Source organism: Budorcas taxicolor, chromosome 11, assembly GCF_023091745.1.
Source record: "Budorcas taxicolor isolate Tak-1 chromosome 11, Takin1.1, whole genome shotgun sequence".
NCBI classification, from domain to species: Eukaryota; Metazoa; Chordata; class Mammalia; order Artiodactyla; family Bovidae; genus Budorcas; species Budorcas taxicolor.
This window is the reverse complement of record NC_068920.1, coordinates 32,857,322-32,876,247: the sequence shown is the minus strand read 5'-3', so window position 1 is coordinate 32,876,247 and position 18,926 is coordinate 32,857,322. Positions and strand designations below refer to the sequence as shown.

The 18,926-nt window shown below is 54.4% G+C and overlaps 3 protein-coding genes across 7 annotated transcripts; 2 read left to right on the top strand and 1 right to left on the bottom strand.

Moving 5' to 3' along the window:
• The first annotated feature begins 350 nt into the window (after window positions 1-350).
• C11H6orf47 (chromosome 11 C6orf47 homolog) lies at window positions 351-2,791 on the top strand. The gene has a single exon (XM_052648747.1). It carries the CDS (start codon window positions 1,159-1,161, stop codon window positions 2,050-2,052), a length of 894 nt encoding a protein of 297 aa, XP_052504707.1. The 5' UTR covers window positions 351-1,158; the 3' UTR covers window positions 2,053-2,791.
• A 138-nt stretch (window positions 2,792-2,929) lies between these two features.
• APOM (apolipoprotein M) lies at window positions 2,930-4,980 on the bottom strand. Its single transcript, XM_052649040.1, has 6 exons — window positions 4,783-4,980; window positions 4,273-4,427; window positions 3,917-3,990; window positions 3,733-3,831; window positions 3,445-3,543; window positions 2,930-3,060 (listed from the first exon to the last, which is right to left on the bottom strand). The coding sequence occupies exons 1-6, from the start codon at window positions 4,894-4,896 to the stop codon at window positions 3,035-3,037; spliced, it is 567 nt and encodes a 188-aa protein (XP_052505000.1). The 5' UTR covers window positions 4,897-4,980; the 3' UTR covers window positions 2,930-3,034.
• A 2,069-nt stretch (window positions 4,981-7,049) lies between these two features.
• BAG6 (BAG cochaperone 6) lies at window positions 7,050-18,227 on the top strand. 5 transcript variants are annotated; one of them, XM_052649035.1, is made up of 26 exons: window positions 7,050-7,294; window positions 7,953-8,073; window positions 9,090-9,207; window positions 9,321-9,517; window positions 9,755-9,808; window positions 9,971-10,045; window positions 10,581-10,819; window positions 11,346-11,475; window positions 12,097-12,294; window positions 12,503-12,755; window positions 13,109-13,186; window positions 13,298-13,405; window positions 13,528-13,640; window positions 13,748-13,835; window positions 13,956-14,239; window positions 14,931-15,228; window positions 15,376-15,545; window positions 15,731-15,784; window positions 15,919-16,021; window positions 16,112-16,236; window positions 16,397-16,543; window positions 16,641-16,700; window positions 16,809-16,952; window positions 17,036-17,143; window positions 17,624-17,770; window positions 18,046-18,227. In XM_052649035.1, the coding sequence occupies exons 2-26, from the start codon at window positions 7,966-7,968 to the stop codon at window positions 18,139-18,141; spliced, it is 3,495 nt and encodes a 1,164-aa protein (XP_052504995.1). In that variant the 5' UTR covers window positions 7,050-7,294; window positions 7,953-7,965; the 3' UTR covers window positions 18,142-18,227. The 5 variants fall into 5 exon arrangements, with proteins under 5 accessions (XP_052504995.1, XP_052504996.1, XP_052504997.1 ...); XM_052649036.1 differs by lacking the exon at window positions 13,298-13,405; XM_052649037.1 differs by lacking the exon at window positions 17,624-17,770.
• Window positions 18,228-18,926: the final 699 nt, after the last annotated feature.

Below are 18,926 nucleotides of genomic sequence, written 5' to 3'. Positions count from 1 at the left end.
TTTCTCTTCTGGAAAAGCCTTTCATGAAATCGTGAACTAGAAGAGTGGAGCGGGATGCAGGGAAGAACTCAAGGGAACTAAAGGGGGCGGGCGAGCTTAAGGGGATACCAGCGGCCGGGGGTTTCTAGGCGACGAAAATGGAGCCTGGGCTTATATTCACGCTTTTGGCTCCTGTGACCTCGGCTGTACGCCCCTCGGTACGGCCGGTGCGCTCTAATGGCGCGCACAGGCAGCTCGGGCCGGGGGCGGGGGTTGGGGGGCGGTCGATCGACAGGGTCCGCCCCGCGAGCTGGGGCTCCGCCTCCGCCTGTCCTCTAGTCCCGGTGCGGCTGCTTCCGGGCTCTGCGCTCCGGGCGGCTTCGCGAGGCCGAGGCCCCGACGCTGGGCCCGGGAGGGGCTGCATCGCTTGGATGCCTAGACGCCAGGCTCCCCAGGCAGGCGCGCGCTTTGCCTCGCTCCCGAGATCTCCCAAGACATCTCCGGCCTGACCTTGCGAAGACTGAATCTCAGCTGCGGGCTGGGGTGCCAGTGGGGCCACGTTATAGGAATCACAGCCCTCTGAATCAAAGCAGGAACGTTGCTGGCTGGAGTTTGCCGGATACCTCACCCCCCACTCACTTAACAGGAGACTTCTTTCTGAGCTGCCTTAGGGCAGCAGTTAGGACTCTCCTGGTCGGTCGGGAGCACCTAGGAACCGAGGCCACCTTCCTTCCTTCCTTCCTTTTTGGATGGAGAACCGCCTCCCCAGTTTCTGGGGCACCTTGGGGCGTGGCCTTGGTGAGTGAAACTTGGGGTGCTGCCTGCTGGGAAGGAAACCTGGAAGACAGGGAGGACACTGTGACGGTGTCCCAGGCTTTGTCAGATCCGTAGACTTTTGGAATCTTGTGTGTGTGCATAGTGGGGTGGTGGTGAATGGATTTGAATGTGCCTCTCTTTACCTTAAAACTGAAACGGAAACAAGCCGCTTCAGGCTGCATGACCATCCCGGGAAGAGGAGAGCCACTTCTGAGTTCAGAGTAGGACTCTCCAAGCAGATTCCTGTTCTTCTGAGCCTAAACACACTCTGGTTTCTGAGGAAATCCCCAGTCCTCCATCCAAGAACCTAAGCCGTGCCAGGAAGCAGCCCCAGAATTGGAGGGCTCATTGCACACCCCAGCCATGTTCCTCCGACGCCTTGGTGGCTGGCTCCCTCGCCCCTGGGGCCGCCGGAAGTCGACAAGACCTGACCTGCCCACCCCAGAACCCAGACGGATGGACAGCTCCTCTGAGAATTCAGGGAGTGACTGGGACAGTGCCCCAGAAACCATGGGAGATCTGGGGTCTCCCAAGACCCAGCACTCAGGTGCACAGAGGAGCTCTGGGGCTGCTCCAGAACCAAGCAGGGAGGCCCAAGTTGAGCAACTGGGGTACAAAAGAATGGATTCTCTCAAGTGGGAGAAGACTGCTTCCAGCACCCAAGAGTCTGGGAGACCAGAGGCTGGGGAGACCATTCCCAAACTAGGACAGGATCCTGTGGACTCAGATGGCACCGGGAAACGTGGAGGGTCCCCTGAAGAGGAATTGAACCCCTCAATGGCTGAAGCCCTGGTGGAGAAGCCTGGCCGGCGTCAGAAGCTGCTGGGCTGGTTGCGGGGGGATACAGGTGGGGGAGCAGGGGCTCCCCACCAGTATCTGGGGGACCCAGAGGAGTGTCTGCAGATCTCCACCAACCTGACCCTGCACCTGCTGGAGCTGCTGGCCTCAGCCCTGCTGGGGCTCTGCTCAAGGCCCTTGCGGGCAGCCTTGGACGCGCTGGGCCTGCGTGGACCGCTGGGCCTCTGGCTGCATGGGCTGCTGTCCTTTCTGGCTGCTCTGCATGGACTCCATGCCGTGCTGAGCCTACTGACCGCTCACCCCCTGCACTTTGCCTGCCTCTTTGGTCTTTTACAGGCCCTGGTGCTGGCCGTCAGCCTCCGGGAGCCCATTGGGGATGAGGAGGCCACTGACTTGGAGGGGGAGAAGTTAGGGAGGGAGGGGGAGGAGCAGAGGGGAGACCCAGGCAAGGGGCTGTGACCAAGGGGTACGGTGTGACCCAGGGTCCTACCCTCAGTGGGGTGGGAGCAAGGATGAAGATAGTGTGGGAGATATGATCCAAATTGTAAGCACAGGGACCTCAGGGAAGGGGCAGAAACCCCAGAGTATGAGGGCACAGAGCCCCCTCCACACACAGGAGAGCTGTTCAGGGTGTCTGTGTTTATGGACAGTGGGGGCCTCGCCCTTGAATTCACCAGCTGTTGTTAATTTTTGCTTTTACATTTTTCCCACTTTGTTTTTTTCTTCCACCTCCACTTTTTAAAAGCAAAAAAAAAAAAAAAAAAAAGTGTGGTGGTGAGAATAAAGACTGAAGGGTCCTCTCAACCTTTTAAAACTCTCCAGGGGTGGAGAAAACCAGTCAGGACAGACAGACCTCTGGGTGGGGTAAGAGGGTGGTTGAGAGACTCGGGGGATCCCTTGGATCCTGGGATCTGCACCATCTGGGGAAGAGCAGCACTCCTAGGTGGGTAGATTAGGGAGTCTGCATGGGGTTCCCACAGGTGATGGGGAGCCTGAAGGGAGGACCTGAGGATTCCTAGGAGCCAGGGGGAGTGGGGCTGGGTGCAGGCAGTGTTGGCAGGACGGCCAGCTCATAGGGGCTGGCAGCTCACAGGCAGCATGGGGAGCACTGGAGTTTGCAGACCCCACTAGGGGGTTGGGTTTGCTCACTCAGCAATAAATAACTGTGTCACACCAAATGCTAAATATACCACTACAAAGCGAGAGTTACCACTGCTCAGCGTCCTTCCTGACGCCGTCCAACTGGGGGTTGAGGTGGGAGAAGGTCCGGGGGAGGACTGAAATGAGGGCAGTGGGACTGATGTTGGGAGACAAACCCCCAAATGAGATGAGGATTGGAAAATCATCTTTATTTTGAAAGAGAGTTGGGAGTCTCCAGCTTCTCCCCTCACCATACAAGTTCCAGCTGTATCCATCTGGGGGGCATAGGTGAAGCCACAGGTCAGTTACTGGACAGCTCGCAGGTGTCTGGTGGGAGGAGAGAGAAAGGAGGGTGGACAGGAGGGAGACCCAGGGAGAGAGGCAAGGCTGATGGCAACGGGATGAGGCAGAATGCAGTCTCTCACGCCCCATGTCAGACAGTCTCTGAGGTCTTTTTTCCCCTGCAGACCTCTGCCCCTCTGCCCCTGTCTGACCTTCTGCCCCTTTTATCCACTGCAATAGCCCAGAGTCCATCCTGGCTCCCTCTGGTACCATCAGTCTATGACACAAGTGGAAGTGTCAACATAGCCAGTGTGATGATGTCAGCCTTCGGCCATGCCCCCTAGTGACATCACTTGAGTCCCTTTCATCCAGCTCTCACAGAAGACTTGATAAGTCCTAGTTATCTTCCGTAAGATTTTACCCCCTCACCTTGATTCCTGGGGGTCAGTAAGAAGGCCTTAAAGTCCAGGCAGGAGGTCAGGGACTGGAATTCCTCCACACACTTCTCAGGAGGGTGGGGTGAGCGATCTGGAAAGGGAGGGCCAGGCTCATCAAAGCCCCTGCTTCTCAGCACAGCCCCTGGTGAGGACCTCAGGGAAGCAGCCAGCCCTTCCTGGGATGATGTCACAGGACCCAGATAAAGGGACTCTATTGCCTCCTCCCAACCCCCATCCCTCCTCTCTTTTTCCCCAGATCTTGCCTGGCCTCCCCACTCACTGTAGAGGAGGAAGCGCTGGTAACCCTGGCCTGTCTCTTTCAGCATGATTCCACCTGGGCATGCACTGGAGAAGAGCTTGGTCTTCATGTCAGGGCGGCCTGTCATGGTTGGGGGGCGGTTAGTGTGAAGACAAGCAAGCCTGCCCAGGGGGCCTAAGGAGAGTGAGGGCTGGAGAAAACCAACCTTCGGTTCTGAGATCTGTGCTCCCGTCAGACAGGTGGTAGATCCATTTCCGGGGCACACAAAGCCCGTTTTTCCTGCAGAAGTGGTGGTGGCAAGGAGGAGAAACAGTGACACCTCAACCACTCAGTGCCAGCCTCTATTCCATCTTACTCTTTCTGGAACCCTGGGTCCCCTTGGGTTTCAAGTTATGAAGGGATGGTTAGGTCCATCTCTCTCTGGAGGGAAACTAACAAAGCTATTGAACTCAAGTGGGCCAAGAATAATGGTATGCCAAAGAGCCCAGCTCTTTGTGGGCGGGTGCTCACACTTTAGGCAGAGACCGCACCTACTGGTGCCTCTGCCTCCTCACCACTCACGTGCGGATGGTCGCTCGAAGCTGGAGCTGCGTGGGGGCAGAGCCCACAGCCATGTTGAAGACAATGTTGTCCACAGGGTCAAAAGTCGCCAACTCCTCCTTGGTGGGAGCTGCCCCTGCGATAAAGTACCACTGGCCCAGGTGGGGGTCTGGGAACTGGAGAGACAAGGAAGGGAGCAGAAGAAGGTGGGTCTCACTACAGAATCCAATGACAATACTTAGCGATGAGGGTGTTGGCTGCCTTTTTCCAGCTAAAGACTGGATCTGTGACAAGGAGTCACTAAATGACTTTTCCTCTTTGCTCCTCTTCAGTAAACCCCACTCTCCAGTTCTACATGTCTCCACATTGATGGCCATAGTACTTATATATATTTTTAACTTATTGCTTTCATCATAACACTCACACCCTTTCTTCCTTCCAGTGTGGCTTTCTGGTCATGCTGGGCCTCTTACCCTAGTCCATCAGAGCCCCCTCAGCCCCAACTCAGCAGCTTCCATGCTCAGTGCATACCTCTTTCCCATCCACTCCTTCAGTTGTCAGTTGGCTGTGCTCAGGGCACTGGTAGATGGAGTTAAGGAGAAAGCCATAGAGGTAGAGAAGAGCTGCCCAAATGTGGTGGAACATCTTCAGGCAGGAGGGAGCTGGTGCTCTGTGTGGAGTGGCTGGTGCCTTAACTGCTCTCCCCAACTCGCTGCTCAGTATAGTCTGCTTCCAGCCCCCTTGCCTCGACCCTTGACCCTTTCACCCGCTAATGAGTAACTTCAATCTTGTTTTCCAACCCAACCATGGATTACTTACAGTGTTCAGGACTTCCTCCCCCTCTTCGAAACGCAACCACTCCACAGTACATACTGGCACGTCCAGGGTCTCCCAGGAGTTAAGACAGCTGAGACCTCCAGGTGATCTTTCTTTCAAACCCTATCTGAGCTGGGATATCTGCTGTGCTGTGCAGCACTGAAGAGAGATGGATTGATTCTACCAGTCACTCACTCACTGAGAAAACTGTTTTTGAGTTCCAGTTGTTTGTCAAGAACTGGCTAAGCCCTGGGAACATAAAGTAAGACATAGTCCCTGGCCTTGAAGAAGTCAGTCTAAGGAGAACTAGCTGTGTAAACAAATCATTGCAATACCACCTGGTAAGTGCTTTACAACAGGTATGTACCAGGTGCTGAAGTATGTGGATAGGAGGCTTTCTCTCTCAAGTTGTTCACTGGAGAAACTATGCACACGGTCCAGAAAAGTCTGCTGACACACGAGTTCATTCACTTAATGTTTATTACTGCAAGAAGCTACAGAATCTAGTGGTTAGAGTATAGACAGTGGTGTCAAGCAGGGTGGGTCCAAACCCTTACTTTGGACAATTTTATTAATCTTGCCTGTTTTCTCATGAGCAAATCATCAATCTCATAGGATTAAAAGAGCTAAGGCATATGAAGCCCTTAGCAAAGGCCTGCACATAAATCCAAAGTAAATATTCCCTATAATTAATAGTAATGTTTGTAAAGCACTTATTAGTCTCTCGTGGGTATTATGTTCTCAAGTAATAGGAAGTAGGCAAAGAATTGTCAAGAGGCAATCATTGGGTACTGCCAAGAAGATGGTACTTCCTGGATTATTTATACCCACAGGCTGCCATAAAGATTTGTTCTGAGAGGTGAGGCTTGCTCTGGGCTTGCGATTTAGCTAAAGGAATAAAATTTGGGTGATGAATAGCTGAGGGTTCATTATATTTTTTAACAAAAAACTAAAATGCAAGCTATTGGGGCAGTAAAATAGAAGTGCTTGACCCAAGGGAGTCTGGTAGGCCTATTTGTCAGTTCTGCCACTTACATTCACCTATAAAAGGGATGTAATAGATGTTGAAAGGCTATTAAATGTGACAGTATGTGAAACCCTCAGCAAACCGGCTGGCACCAACTAGGGGCTCACTATACATATGCTTATTAAAACTTTCAGTACCGGGACTTAAGTAGAAGCTACAAATCCCAGAGAGGACAGGCACCGGAGGCAGGTACACCGGCAGCAACGGCTTTGGCTGGAGGAGTGGCAGCACTGAGGGGCCCAGGCCCTTGCCCGAGGGGCGGGGGGGAGAAGAGGGCAGAGGGACGGTAACTATACCGGACCTTCCACCTGTAGAAGCCCTTAGGCGGCCCTCTCAATCCCCCAGGGTCAGTCTTGTGTTTCACTCCAGTCTGACCCCATGTTTCCAATTCCCAAACTCGGAGTCGTCCTTTTTAAGATAAAAGTCCTGACAGGTCCTAAATCCTTGGTTTCTCCAAAACATGGCGTGTGCCCTCGGCCGCAACCGCCGGGGAAGAACATGGCGCCACAAAACGCCCACCGGGCAAAACCGAGGTCAGGCCCAACGACGCCACAGCACGTAAATCAGCTCGAGAACCACCTCCAACCGCCTATGGAAAGGGTGACTTCCGGAGACGCCGAAGGAGTGGCTCAGCGAGGACGATAGTAAGAGAAGACAGGATTCTAGGTGGCCTGGACAGTGCCGCCTCAAATTCTCTGCCGACCAAGACTTCAGCATAGATTTGCGAGGCACAATCCCCAGCCTCCAGACTCCAAGATCCACACAACGGCTCAAAGCCTCTTTCGAGGCAGTCGAAGAGTCCCATCTCGTGTTTTTTTTCAGGCATTTATAGCGGCCACCACAACCCCCCTATTGCTTAAGCGCGCGCAGGGGAGAACTGAACAGCGCCAGCTGTGGTGGGGAGGTGCCTAAGTGTGCACGCATGCGTAGTAGGACGCACGCAGGCGCAGTACGGTCCCCCGGGCGACGGCGGTGGCGGCGGCTCTTCGGGGTGCTCGGCTCCCTCCCATCTAGGCCGGCCCCGGCCCGTCTCGCCCCCAGGAACTCACTATTTGGGGCCGCGGACTTTCTGGAAAAGCCCCACAAAAGTAAAGCTTGGGGACCTGGGGAGAGCCGGAAGTACCGCCTCGCGATCCCCAAATACTATCGGGGAAACGGAAGTGGCCGTCGGTGGCAGGTTGGGGGAGACCGGAAGTGACGGTACCGTGGGGAAGTCGGGGGCGGAGCTGGGTGGTAGGGTGTGTGTGTGTGTATGTGTGTGTGTTTGGAGTGTGTGTATGTGTTTGGAGTGTGTTGGTTGTCCCTTTCTGATAGAGCACCGAGGGTACGTGGAAGAGGGAGACAGCTCGCCGATCTAGCCCCCCGTGAGTGTTCGTCATTTCGGGTCTCTAGTGACTTAAGCGGGTTCGATGGGCGTGGCGTGGCGCGCGTGCGCGAAACCACTTTCTCCGCAGAGTCTAGCGCGACCCTCGGTCTCTGGTTGTCCCCTGGGTTTGCCGACTTCTCGAGCCCTTGTCCTACCGCGACCGGTGATGACACCGGTCTCGTGTTTCCTTCCTTCCCGTCTTCCCTTCCTTCCCGTCTTCCTAGCTCTTCTGGCCCTCCCTTACTGTGATTGGCGTCGTTGAGCCCCTCCCACCTGCCGCCCTCCAGCTCCCCGTGCCGTCGATCTCTTACCCTTTGTGTTTCTCTCCCTGTGCCCCGGAATCAGAAGGGGGATGGGGGCGGGTGTGAGTGTGTGTGCTTGTGTGGGAGAAACTCTTTAGGTATGGGGCGGAGTCTCGGGCAGGGGAGGCTTCCGGGTATATAAAAATCTGCTCTAGGCGACAGCGGGCCTCCTCCTAACATTCTTCCTTAGAGAGCTGTCGGCCATGGAGCCCAGTGATAGTACCAGTACCACTATGGAGGATCCTGACAGCCTGGAGGTGCTAGTGAAGACCCTGGACTCTCAGACCCGGACCTTTATTGTGGGGGCCCAGGTGAGACCCCAGTACTTCTGGGAGACACTCATTAACTCTTCCTCTTACAGGTTCTTTGTACTGAAAGAAGAGCCTGATATTATGGTTTTCAAATTTTCTCTCATTGGTTTTTTCGTTCATGTTGTATCCAGAACATTTTCTGATGTTTCCTCTTTGGCTTTTGTTGGGTGAGGTAGATTTTCTTTGCCTTCCTCCACCTCGATAAAACTCAATGCAGAGGGAAAGAAAGAAGGAGGAATCTGTATGCCAACATGATAGATGAGCCCCAGCCCAACGGGACAGATGTGGCTCCTGCCTTTGGGAAGGCAAACAGAACACTAGGACCTAAAGTAGAAGAGTGTCTTAAAAACTGATGAGGTCTGTGCTGTGTTTTTAAAGGATAGGAGTCGGATCCCATAATGCTCATAATGCAGGTAGATCCTCAATAGACAAAACCGTAAGGAGGTTGATCCATAGTTTTAAACACATTGTTTCGTGTATTTAATGAGACTGTGTAGGCTTTTGTGATTAGGTGTTTGTAAACAGCTGGGTACTTCTCACAAGTCAGTTGTCTAGTTAGGAAAAATATTTTTCTGACTTTGCCCCTTTTTCTTCTTGCTTGAGTCTGCCTTCCTTAACCTGATTCTCTACCACATCTTCTTTGTCATTGCTTTTATCTTTAAGGTTACAGTGTTGTATCATTTTGTGTTTGTGGAGGGATCACCGGTATCTCTAGGCACACACATTCCTTTTGGAGCCAGGCAGAGAGGGAGAGAAGAGAATGTCAGTTGGTGTTTCTGGTCTTCAGCCCTGTAGTTTTCTCCTGGGCCTGTACCTGAAGTTCGTTACGTTTATTGTATGTATTTTGACAAGTGTTGCCCTAGTTCAGGGCTTTGCTCAATAATTACCTCACAATTAAGACAGGTGGGTAGTAATTTTAGGATGGGATGGTTTTTACCCCTTACAAGTCAGCTGTCCCCATTCTGTCCTTTTTCTTCCACCCCCTGATTCCTCGTCATGTTTCTTCTTCCCTACAGATGAACGTAAAGGAGTTTAAGGAACATATTGCTGCTTCTGTTAGCATCCCGTCTGAGAAACAACGGCTTATCTACCAGGGACGAGTTCTGCAGGATGATAAGAAGCTCCAAGAATACAGTAAGGGGGTGGGGGAGGCAGAGCAGAGCTTGAGGCTGCTGTCCAGAGCAGTGAGCTGAGGCCATGGGTTTCCCTGATCATGTAATGTTTTGGTGTGTATCTTTTTTCTGCAGATGTTGGGGGAAAGGTTATTCACCTTGTGGAACGGGCTCCTCCTCAGACTCAGCTCCCTTCTGGAGCATCTTCTGGAACAGGGTCCACCTCAGCCACCCATGGTGGGGGACCCACGCCTGGTACTCGGGGACCTGGGGCCTCTGTTCATGACCGGAATGCCAACAGCTATGTCATGGTTGGAACCTTCAATCTTCCCGTAAGCTTGTGTTCCTCACGGGAGGGTTTTTGTGGGGCCAGTTTTGGTTGTGGTAGCAGCCAAGAGTTCATAAGAGAGGTGTGTCAGTCTTTAGAAGGGCTTTGGTGGGCTCTCTGGTCTGGTAACAGCCTCTGTCTTTGATAATCTAGAGGGGTCGGGCACCAGAGAATCAGTCGGAAGCGTGGGGGCCTTAGTATTTGGCTTCTCCCAGAGCAACTTCCCTTACCCTTTCCCCAGAGTGACGGCTCTGCTGTGGATGTTCACATCAACATGGAACAGGCCCCGATTCAGGTATCACAGGGCCTGGGAGGGTCAAGGAAGGGGATCTGGGAGAAGGAGGCCACGAAGTAGGGGATGGGTCTGGCTGAAGAGATGGGGCTGGGTCCTGGTTTAGTAGGTAATGGAGCTTGTGGCTTTGTCTCCAACCTGTCCTGATTTTCTCTCTCATTGTAGAGTGAGCCCCGAGTGCGGCTGGTGATGGCTCAGCACATGATCAGGGATATACAGACCTTACTCTCCCGGATGGAGGTGAGTGGGCAAGGCTGGCCACTGCCTGTCTCGCTCCATCCTCCCTACCCCTTTTGTCTCAGCCTAGGGATGACTGGTCACATCCACTGGGTTCTCCCCTCTTAATCTAATCTCTTTTCTGCAGTGTGTGCTCTTTTGGGCAGAAAAAGTATCTTTCTTTTGAGGCTGTCCTGTCCCTGCTGATTCTCTTTGCAATTAAAGGATTCCTTGCCTTCCTGTTCCTTGATTGTCATATTTGATGCTGGGATGGCTTAGCTTCATTAGTTTGTATTTGCAGCCAGTGTCCTTTCCTTCTTTTCTCTTGGAGGCTAGGAAACCACAATCCCTAGTTTTTGTTAATAGTTTATTTGTAAGTATCATAGGTGTTTGTCACATGTCTAATTTGTGTACGTTTTAGGGAGTCAGAGATTCAGATGCAGAGCCCTGCCTTCGGGGCGCCTAGTTAGTGCCCCTTCTCCACTCAGTCTGCTCTGACTTGAGTAATCTGCTGCAGTTTCACGTTGCCTTTGTTGTCGTGACTCTTCTCCCGCTTCAGTGCCGAGGGGGGGCCCAAGCCCAGCACAGTCAGCCGCCACCCCAGACACCAACGGTGGCCCCAGAGCCGGTGGCCTTGACCTCCCAAACGTCAGAACCGGTTGAAAGTGAAGTGCCTCCTCGGGAGCCCATGGAGGCGGAAGAAGTGGAGGAGCGTGCCCCTGCCCAGAGCCCGGAGCTCACCCCTTCTGGCCCAGCCCCAGCGGGCCCAGCATCTGCCCCAGAGACAAATGCACCCAAGTGAGAGAGGGAGAGCACCTTTTGGGGTGGGAGTGGGTTGGGGATTCTAAGTGAAGTGTAAGGACCAGGAAAAGGTCTGACGAGAGAGAAAACGTTGTTCAGAGGTGGTGCTTGTAGAGTTAGTGTTGAGGGGCGGTGGGGGGTGCTCTGGAGTAGGTAAATGAGATTGAGACTGGCCACTGAGCTAGAGGCGCTGCCCTTCTTCGGGTTAGGAAATCCACATGGTGCTCCCGGAGGTGGCAAGCATCTCTCCCCTGAGTACCCAGAGGCCCTATCTGGTTTTTAAGAGTTGGTGTTTTGCCATTATAGGTACAGAATTGTGTTGTGGGAAGGGTGAAAGCAGTTTGTCTTTTCCTGTCCTTCCCCCCTGGGTGAGGTTAAAGAACAGAAGCTCTGCTAGTTCCAGGGGGTGGGGTGGGGAGTTAGGCTGGGGCTCTGGGAGGCCAGGGAGAAGTGGGGCATGGGTGGCAAGGGCAGGAGTCTGAGGGAAGCCTCGGCTCACGGCCGCTTTGGGTTTTGCCCACAGCCACCCTTCGCCTGCGGAGTACGTTGAGGTGCTTCAGGAGCTGCAGCGGCTTGAGAGCCGCCTCCAGCCCTTCCTGCAGCGCTACTATGAGGTTTTGGGTGCTGCTGCCACCACGGACTACAACAACAATGTGAGCCCACCCACCCCCTCACCTCCAGCACCCCCAGATGGAGCAGGGCGAAGCGTAGATCACTTCCCCTGCCCCGTGCCCCAAAAGATGTCATCTTCTACAGAGCAGCTTCTCTTTAGATTAGGAAGGAAGTGATTGTTTCCTCCTTGACAGGAACACAGGATCTTTTCCTCGTTGACATCTTTATGGTGTTCACTGTCTTCTCACTTTCATGATCCCCTAAATTAGTTACTTAGGAAGTTTATAATGTAAGGGAGATTAGCAGGTGATAGCTTACTGATTCACTGTAGGATTTATTATCAAAGGAAGCTATTTGTGTGTATAAACTGGAGCTTACTTGCAAAGATTTGGTGTATACAGAAGCTTCAGAGGATGTACCTAAAGACATAGTGCTTACTTGCTCAGTTGTGTCTAACTCTTTGTGACCGTGTGGCCTGTAGCTCGCCAGGCTTCTCTGTCCATGGGGTCTTCCAGGCAAGAATACTGGAATGGGTTTCCATTTCCTTCTTCAAAAGACAAAGAGGATGTGATAATCAATCTCAAGAAGGCATTACTTTTTTAATAAGGTGGATCCTAGCCTAATGCTTTCTGCTTTTCTGTGTTTGGCCCCGGGGAGTACAGCAAGAGGGCCGTGAGGAGGATCAGCGCTTGATCAACTTGGTCGGGGAGAGCCTGCGGCTGCTGGGCAACACCTTCGTGGCACTGTCTGACCTGCGTTGCAATCTGGCCTGTGCGCCCCCTCGTCATCTGCACGTGGTCCGGCCCATGTCTCACTACACCACCCCCATGGTGCTCCAGCAGGCGGCCATCCCCATCCAGGTGGATCAGGGGAGCCTGGATGCGGACAGATGGGGGGCTGTTGATGAAGTGATCCATCGTAGCTGTTGGGCTCCAAGGAGGTTGGGAGGGGAGCAGACTCGGCAAACATGGTGACCCAGGATGGAGGAGACTTTAGAAGTGTATCATGGGGTGCTCTGGGTTAGGCGCTTGTGTTTCACTCACGTCTGCCCCGTTGTCTGTCGTCCAGATCAATGTGGGGACCACTGTGACCATGACAGGGAACGGGACACGGCCCCCCCCGACTCCAAGTGCGGAGGCACCTCCCGCTGGTGCTGGGCAGGCCTCGTCCCTGGCCCCTTCTTCTACCGCCGTGGAGTCTTCGAATGAGGGGGCTTCCCCGCCAGGACCAGCTCCCCCACCGACCACCAGCCACCCGAGGGTCATCCGGATTTCCCACCAGAGTGTGGAACCCGTGGTCATGATGCACATGAACATCCAAGGTGAGCTGGGAACAGCTGCTGGCAGAGCAGAGCGGTGCAAGGAGGGGTCTTGGGTTGGTGCTGAGATGTGGGGGCGCCAGGGTGGGAAAGGAGAGGCCAGGGCTGGTGGTGGTGGCTGATGGCGCAGAGCACAGGCTCTTTAAGTTGGCGTGTGTCGGGAGGGGCAGGAAGAACGGCTTGTCCTCAGAGAGTTGTGTGCGTGGTGAAGGGAGCATCTCCTCCCCATCTAGATGGAGTGAAAGGCCATTTTTCTGGTCGGGGGAGTGGAGGCCTGAAGCACGCTGATCTTAGGAGGATCCAGTTAGACCTTGGCCCCGCCTGTCTCAGGCCACTTTCTCTGTCTCCTTGCCCAGATTCTGGCACACAGCCTGGTGGAGTTCCGAGTGCTCCCACTGGCCCCCTAGGACCCCCTGGTCATGGCCAGACCCTGGGTAAGAGTGAGGGCATCAGAGCAGGTTGAGCTCTGGGTAGAGAAGGGGTAGGGCTGAGTGGGTGGGTTGAAGGGGGTCCAGGGTCAAGGTTACATCAGACCCACCCCCCAGGCTCCACCCTCATCCAGCTGCCCTCCCTGCCCCCTGAGTTCATGCACGCCGTCGCCCACCAGATCACTCATGAGGCCATGGTGGCAGCTGTTGCCTCCGCGGCCACAGGTAACAACCTGAAAGGGGAAGCCTGGGAGGTGGGGCCCAGTCCACGGTGGTGGGCGTCGTCTGCTGGCCTGCTCGGACTGGGCCCTCAGCCGTCTTCGGTCTCTCCCCTCTGCCGCCCACAGGACAGCAGGTGCCAGGCTTCCCGACAGCTCCCACCCGGCTGGTGATTGCCCGGCCCACGCCTCCACAGGCTCGGCCTTCCCATCCTGGGGGGCCCCCGGTCTCGGGGGCTCTGGTGAGTTAGGGGTGGGGTAGTCCCATCAGGGAAGAGTGTGTAGAGACTCCTGTGGCAGGGCATGGAGAGGCCAAGTCTGAAAGCCTGCCCTTGTCTTCTTCCCTCAGCCAGGTGCTGGTTTGGGTACCAACGCCTCTTTAGCCCAGATGGTGAGCGGCCTCGTGGGGCAGCTTCTTATGCAGCCTGTCCTTGTGGGTGAGTCCGTGTCCTTCCTCACCTTGGATGGAAGCGGTTTCCCAGTTCTCTCCACCAGAATGGAGATGCTGTGGGGTCTTGTTTTCCTTGAGCTTTCTGCTGTCTTCTTTTGCTCTCTAGCTCAGGGGACCCCAGGAATGGCTCCATCTCCAGCCCCTGCAACTGCGTCAGCTAGTTCTGGCACCACCAACACAGCTACCACAGCTGGCCCTGCCCCAGGGGGGCCTGCCCAGCCTCAGCCTCCTCAAGCCTCTGCCTCTGATCTTCAGTTCTCTCAGCTCCTGGGGAACCTGCTGGGGCCTGCTGGGCCGGGAACTGGAGGGCCTGGTGTGGCTTCTCCCACCATTACTGTGGCGATGCCTGGTGTACCCGCCTTTCTCCAGGGCATGACGGACTTCTTGCAGGTGAGTGGCTGGCTGACTCTCCGCTTCAGTCTGCCTCTTCCTGAGCCCAGCCAGGTCCTGGGTGTCTTGTTGCCACTAGGAAGGAACCTTGGGAATTGATTGTCTTAGCACCCTCCATTTGGTAGATGAGGAAAACGGGCTGGGAGTGAGAAGCATAATAATTGTGTCACTGCTTTCCTGAGCTAACCCGTTCAGAGGGTACCTGCTCAACCTGACTCAGCTTATGAAAAGCCGCCATGTGTATTCTGCTATAAGGCACAAAGACTGGAACAGAGCGCCATACCTTCCAGATTCCTGTGGATTTGTGCTTCCCCAGTGCCGTTTTTGGGGCTTCCCTGGTAGCTCAGCTGGTAAAGAATCTGCCTGCAATGCAGGAGACGCCGGTTCGATTCCTGGGTCAGGAAGCTCCCCTGAAGAAGGGATAGGCTACCCACTCTAGTATTCATGAGCTTCCCTGGTGGCTCTGCCTGCAGTGCGGGAGACCTGGGTTGGGAAGATCCCCTGGAGGAGGGCATGGCAATCCACTCTAGTATTCTTGCCTGGAGAATCCCTTTGGACAGAGGAGCCTGGCAGGCTACAGTCCATGGGGTTGCAGAGTCAGACACGACTGACTGAGCAGCTAAGCATAATGCCGTTCTATGTCCTTATTCTAATTTCACTCTCTGTTCTTTATTCCGTCTCTCTCATGCAGGCAACACAGACAGCTGCTCCCCCTCCTCCGCCGCCCCCACCCCCACCGCCCCCTCCAGCCCCAGAGCAGCAGACAGCACCCCCACCGGGGTCCCCTTCTGGTGGCAGTGGGAGTCCTGGCAGCGTGGGTCCTGAGAGCCTGCCATTGGAGTTCTTCACCTCAGTGGTGCAGGGTGTGCTGAGCTCGCTGCTGGGCTCCCTGGGGGCCCGGGCTGGCAGCAGTGAGAGCATCGCTGCTTTCATACAGCGCCTCAGTGGGTCCAGCAACATCTTTGAGCCTGGGGCCGATGGGGCTCTCGGTGAGCAGATAAGGGTGCCCTGCCTTCTCTAGGGATCGGGCAGCCAGGGGAGAGTGGGTGGCCTTTGTTGATGGTGGGATGAGGCTGATGGGCTAGAGGGCAGGCCAGGTGGTAAAGGCCACTGCTGACCTCAGTCCCTGTCCCTAGGCTTCTTCGGGGCCCTGCTCTCTCTTCTATGCCAGAACTTTTCCATGGTGGATGTGGTGATGCTGCTCCACGGGCATTTCCAGCCCCTGCAGCGGCTCCAGCCCCAGCTGCGGTCTTTCTTCCACCAGCACTACCTGGGTGGCCAGGAGCCCACACCTGGTAACATCCGGGTAAATGAAGACCTTGGGCCCAGAGTTCTCCATCTCACCTTTTGTTACTTATTTCTGACTTCGTTTACGCCTTGCCTAAAGCTGTGACTGCCCCAGTCGAAACTCTGGGCTTGCTAGGGGAGGAGGGGGACATGTCTTGAGGGGTGGGGTTTGTTCTAACCTGTGCTGTCTCCACCTGCCCACAGACGGCAACCCACGCGTTGATCACGGGGCTTGAAGAGTATGTGCGGGAGAGTTTTGTGAGTATCCATTTTCCAGCCGCTCCTTTCCTGACTGTGGTCAGGGTGGCTGTTGTTCCAGCTGCTTCTTCCCTGACTCCCACCCAGTCTGTCTGGTTTCTGATTTGGGGGTCTTTGTGTGTCATCTTTCTCAGTCTCTGGTGCAAGTTCAGCCAGGTGTGGACATCATCCGAACAAACCTGGAATTTCTCCAAGAGCAATTTAATAGCATTGCTGCTCATGTGATGCACTGCACAGGTCAGGGGCTGGCTGAGCCAGGGCGAGGGGGCACATTGGATGTGCAGGGCTGCCAGGTACCAGTAATCTGTCCTTCTTTGTTGCCCACAGACAGTGGATTTGGGGCCCGATTGCTGGAGCTGTGTAACCAGGGCCTGTTTGAATGCTTGGCTCTGAACCTGCACTGCTTGGGGGGACAGCAGATGGAGCTTGCTGCTGTCATCAATGGCCGAATTGTAAGCATTACTCAGCCCCAGATCCCTAGCCTTTTGCTTTTCCTCAGGTTTTCTTTGGTATCCTGCAGTTTTTTTTCCTCCAAACTGCCACCCTTTATGCTTTGGCGCCGTTCAAAAGCCAGCTGAGGGTTTTGTATCGAGTCTGTTCTCTTCCCCACAGCGTCGCATGTCTCGTGGAGTGAATCCATCCTTGGTGAGCTGGCTGACCACTATGATGGGACTGAGGCTGCAGGTGGTACTGGAACACATGCCTGTAGGCCCTGATGCCATTCTCAGATACGTTCGCAGGGTTGGGGATCCCCCTCAGGTAAGAGGGCCCTCTTGGGCTATGGGCTTAGGGGACTTGGAACCAGAGAGATCTGAGAGGGCCTTTCGTGGTGGTCTCCTTCTCTGCCCCCTTTCAGACACTTCCTGAGGAGCCAATGGAAGTTCAGGGATCAGAGAGATCTTCCCCTGAGCCTCAGGTACCAGGGAGAGGTTGAGGAGCCAGCTAACGTGGAGTGGAGGGCTGGGCGGAAGGGCTGGAGGCTGAGAAATCTGAAGCCTGGGTCTTCCTACTGTCTGACTCCCAGCGGGAAAATGCTTCCCCGGCCCCTGGAACAACAGCGGAAGAGGCCATGTCCCGAGGCCCACCTCCTGCTCCTGAAGGGGGCTCGCGAGACGAACAGGATGGAGCTTCCGCTGAGACAGAACCTTGGGCAGCTGCAGTCCCCCCAGTGAGTGTCAGGAGGGGGTTGGTGGGTTAAGGCAGCTGAAGGCTGTGGTGATTGCTAGTTTCTCATCGTCCTTCCCTCCCCAGGAATGGGTCCCTATTATCCAGCAGGACATTCAGAGCCAGCGGAAAGTGAAACCGCAGCCTCCCCTGAGCGATGCCTACCTCAGTGGTATGCCTGCCAAGAGACGCAAGGTTGGTCTGCCTCTTCCCTGAGGATCCCTCTGTATCCGATTTCCCCTGTTGTGCTTAGAATCAAACTAGAGACATTCCTGGTTTTTAGTCCCCTCGTTTAATTGACAAAGAAACCCTTCTGGGACCTTACATTGCTGTTTGCAGCAGTCTTATCACCCCACAATCCCAAACCCCGTTTTGACTAGGGCCCATCTTTCTTAAGGCAGGCATCCTCTTGTGGGCTAGCTGAGAATGCTGGATGGCTTGACCCATCCTCTCTCTCTTGCTTTGGAGACCAAGTCCAGCACATTCAAATGCCATTTTTGGCCAGAGCCGGACAAAATTAGGAAGGCGTTTCTGCTGTCAAAACTACACATGGACTGTCTCCGTTCTCTCCGCTAGCATGGAGACTCAGTGGTTGACTCATGCAAAGGGTGAGCTGGGTGGTGGCATTGGATCTGACCTTGATCCTCTTTTCCCTCTCAACCCCCTGTCCCCCAGACGATGCAGGGTGAGGGCCCCCAGCTGCTTCTCTCAGAGGCCGTGAGCCGGGCAGCTAAGGCAGCCGGAGCTCGGCCCCTGACGAGCCCCGAGAGCCTGAGCCGGGACCTGGAGGCACCAGAGGTTCAGGAGAGCTACAGGCAGCAGGTGCCCCCACCTTGAAGCAGCATAGGGATGGTCTAGTGGGAGGGGCTGGGCTAGGGTCCCTCTTCCCTGGATCCCTTCAGAGGTGAACTGGTGAGTCTGGGACTACCACTTGATTTTACTGGAGGCATCTGGGAAGGCTCAGTGATGCTATTACTGGGTTCCTGGACAGTGTACGGCCGGTGGGGGAAATGGTACCTCCTAAGGGATGGCTCATGTGCTTGCTGGGGCCTTAGGGTCTGCGATGGCACCACTCCAAGCTCCTTTGCTTTCTCTAGCTCCGGGCTGACATACAAAAGCGACTGCAGGAAGACCCCAACTACAGCCCCCAGCGCTTCCCGAATGCTCACAGGGCCTTTGCTGACGATCCCTAGCTCGATGGCCCTCCATCATCAGGGGACCATTTCCCCTCCTTCTTCCTTTACAGTATTTAAGAAATAAAAAGTCAGATTTTCCTGGCTCTTTGTCTGTAAGTTGTCTTCATTAAACAGTCTTAATGCTCTAATCTTCTATGAAGTTGGTTTTATAATTTCCAGCAACCAAGCTATACTACACAGCTTTTAACATTTTACCATGAACAGATGAGCAATATCCTGTTTTAGAGTTGGCCATTTTCAAGGAATACTTCCATGCAAAAACGATGAAAGAAACCTGCTCAGGTGCACACTAGGATAGGGTTCTCAAAACAGTAAAAAACCACTTAATTGCCAAGTAGCTGCAGACCTATGTAAGTCTTGGCTTAACTAACAGGCAGTGGTACCAGGGTGACTCAGCCAAGTTTGATTACGGTGGAACTGGTCTACCCAGTTCAAGCAGCCCACTGTTCCTGTTTGATCAGAGTCTGACTATAAAGACACTTCTGGTTTGCAGACAGGACCAAAGTGACATGTGGCTATGGGCTGTCCACTGTTTCTTTTTAGAAGCAGTTGTCATGCCCCTCCTTTAGCGAGCTTGGTGCTGGACAAACAAAACCTGGCAGAAACCTAGGGCCAAGTCATAACCTTTGGAGCGTCTGCCAAGACCTCTGGAACGCTGGCTCAGGGACGTGAAAGGCCTGATGACTCAGAATATCTTGCTAGAGAAGCCATGTAAAGACACTGGTTGACAATCTAATGGCCTTCTACCATCCAGATGTCCCACCATGGCCCCATACATGCAA

Bases quoted from the DNA above. Each gene is read 5' to 3' on its own strand.
- C11H6orf47 (XM_052648747.1), top strand. From the start codon at position 1,159: ATGTTCCTCCGACGCCTTGGTGGCTGGCTCCCTCGCCCCTGGGGCCGC.
- APOM (XM_052649040.1), bottom strand. From the start codon at position 4,896: ATGTTCCACCACATTTGGGCAGCTCTTCTCTACCTCTATGGCTTTCTC. The intron at 4,428-4,782 runs GTATGCACTGAG...TTGTCTCTCCAG, and splicing joins AAGGAGTGGATGGGAAAGAG to TTCCCAGACCCCCACCTGGG. The intron at 3,991-4,272 runs GTGAGTGGTGAG...CCACTTCTGCAG, and splicing joins CTTCGAGCGACCATCCGCAC to GAAAAACGGGCTTTGTGTGC.
- BAG6 (XM_052649035.1), top strand. From the start codon at position 7,966: ATGGAGCCCAGTGATAGTACCAGTACCACTATGGAGGATCCTGACAGC. The intron at 11,476-12,096 runs GTGAGCCCACCC...CGGGGAGTACAG, and splicing joins CCACGGACTACAACAACAAT to CAAGAGGGCCGTGAGGAGGA. The intron at 15,785-15,918 runs GTGAGTATCCAT...CATCTTTCTCAG, and splicing joins AGTATGTGCGGGAGAGTTTT to TCTCTGGTGCAAGTTCAGCC.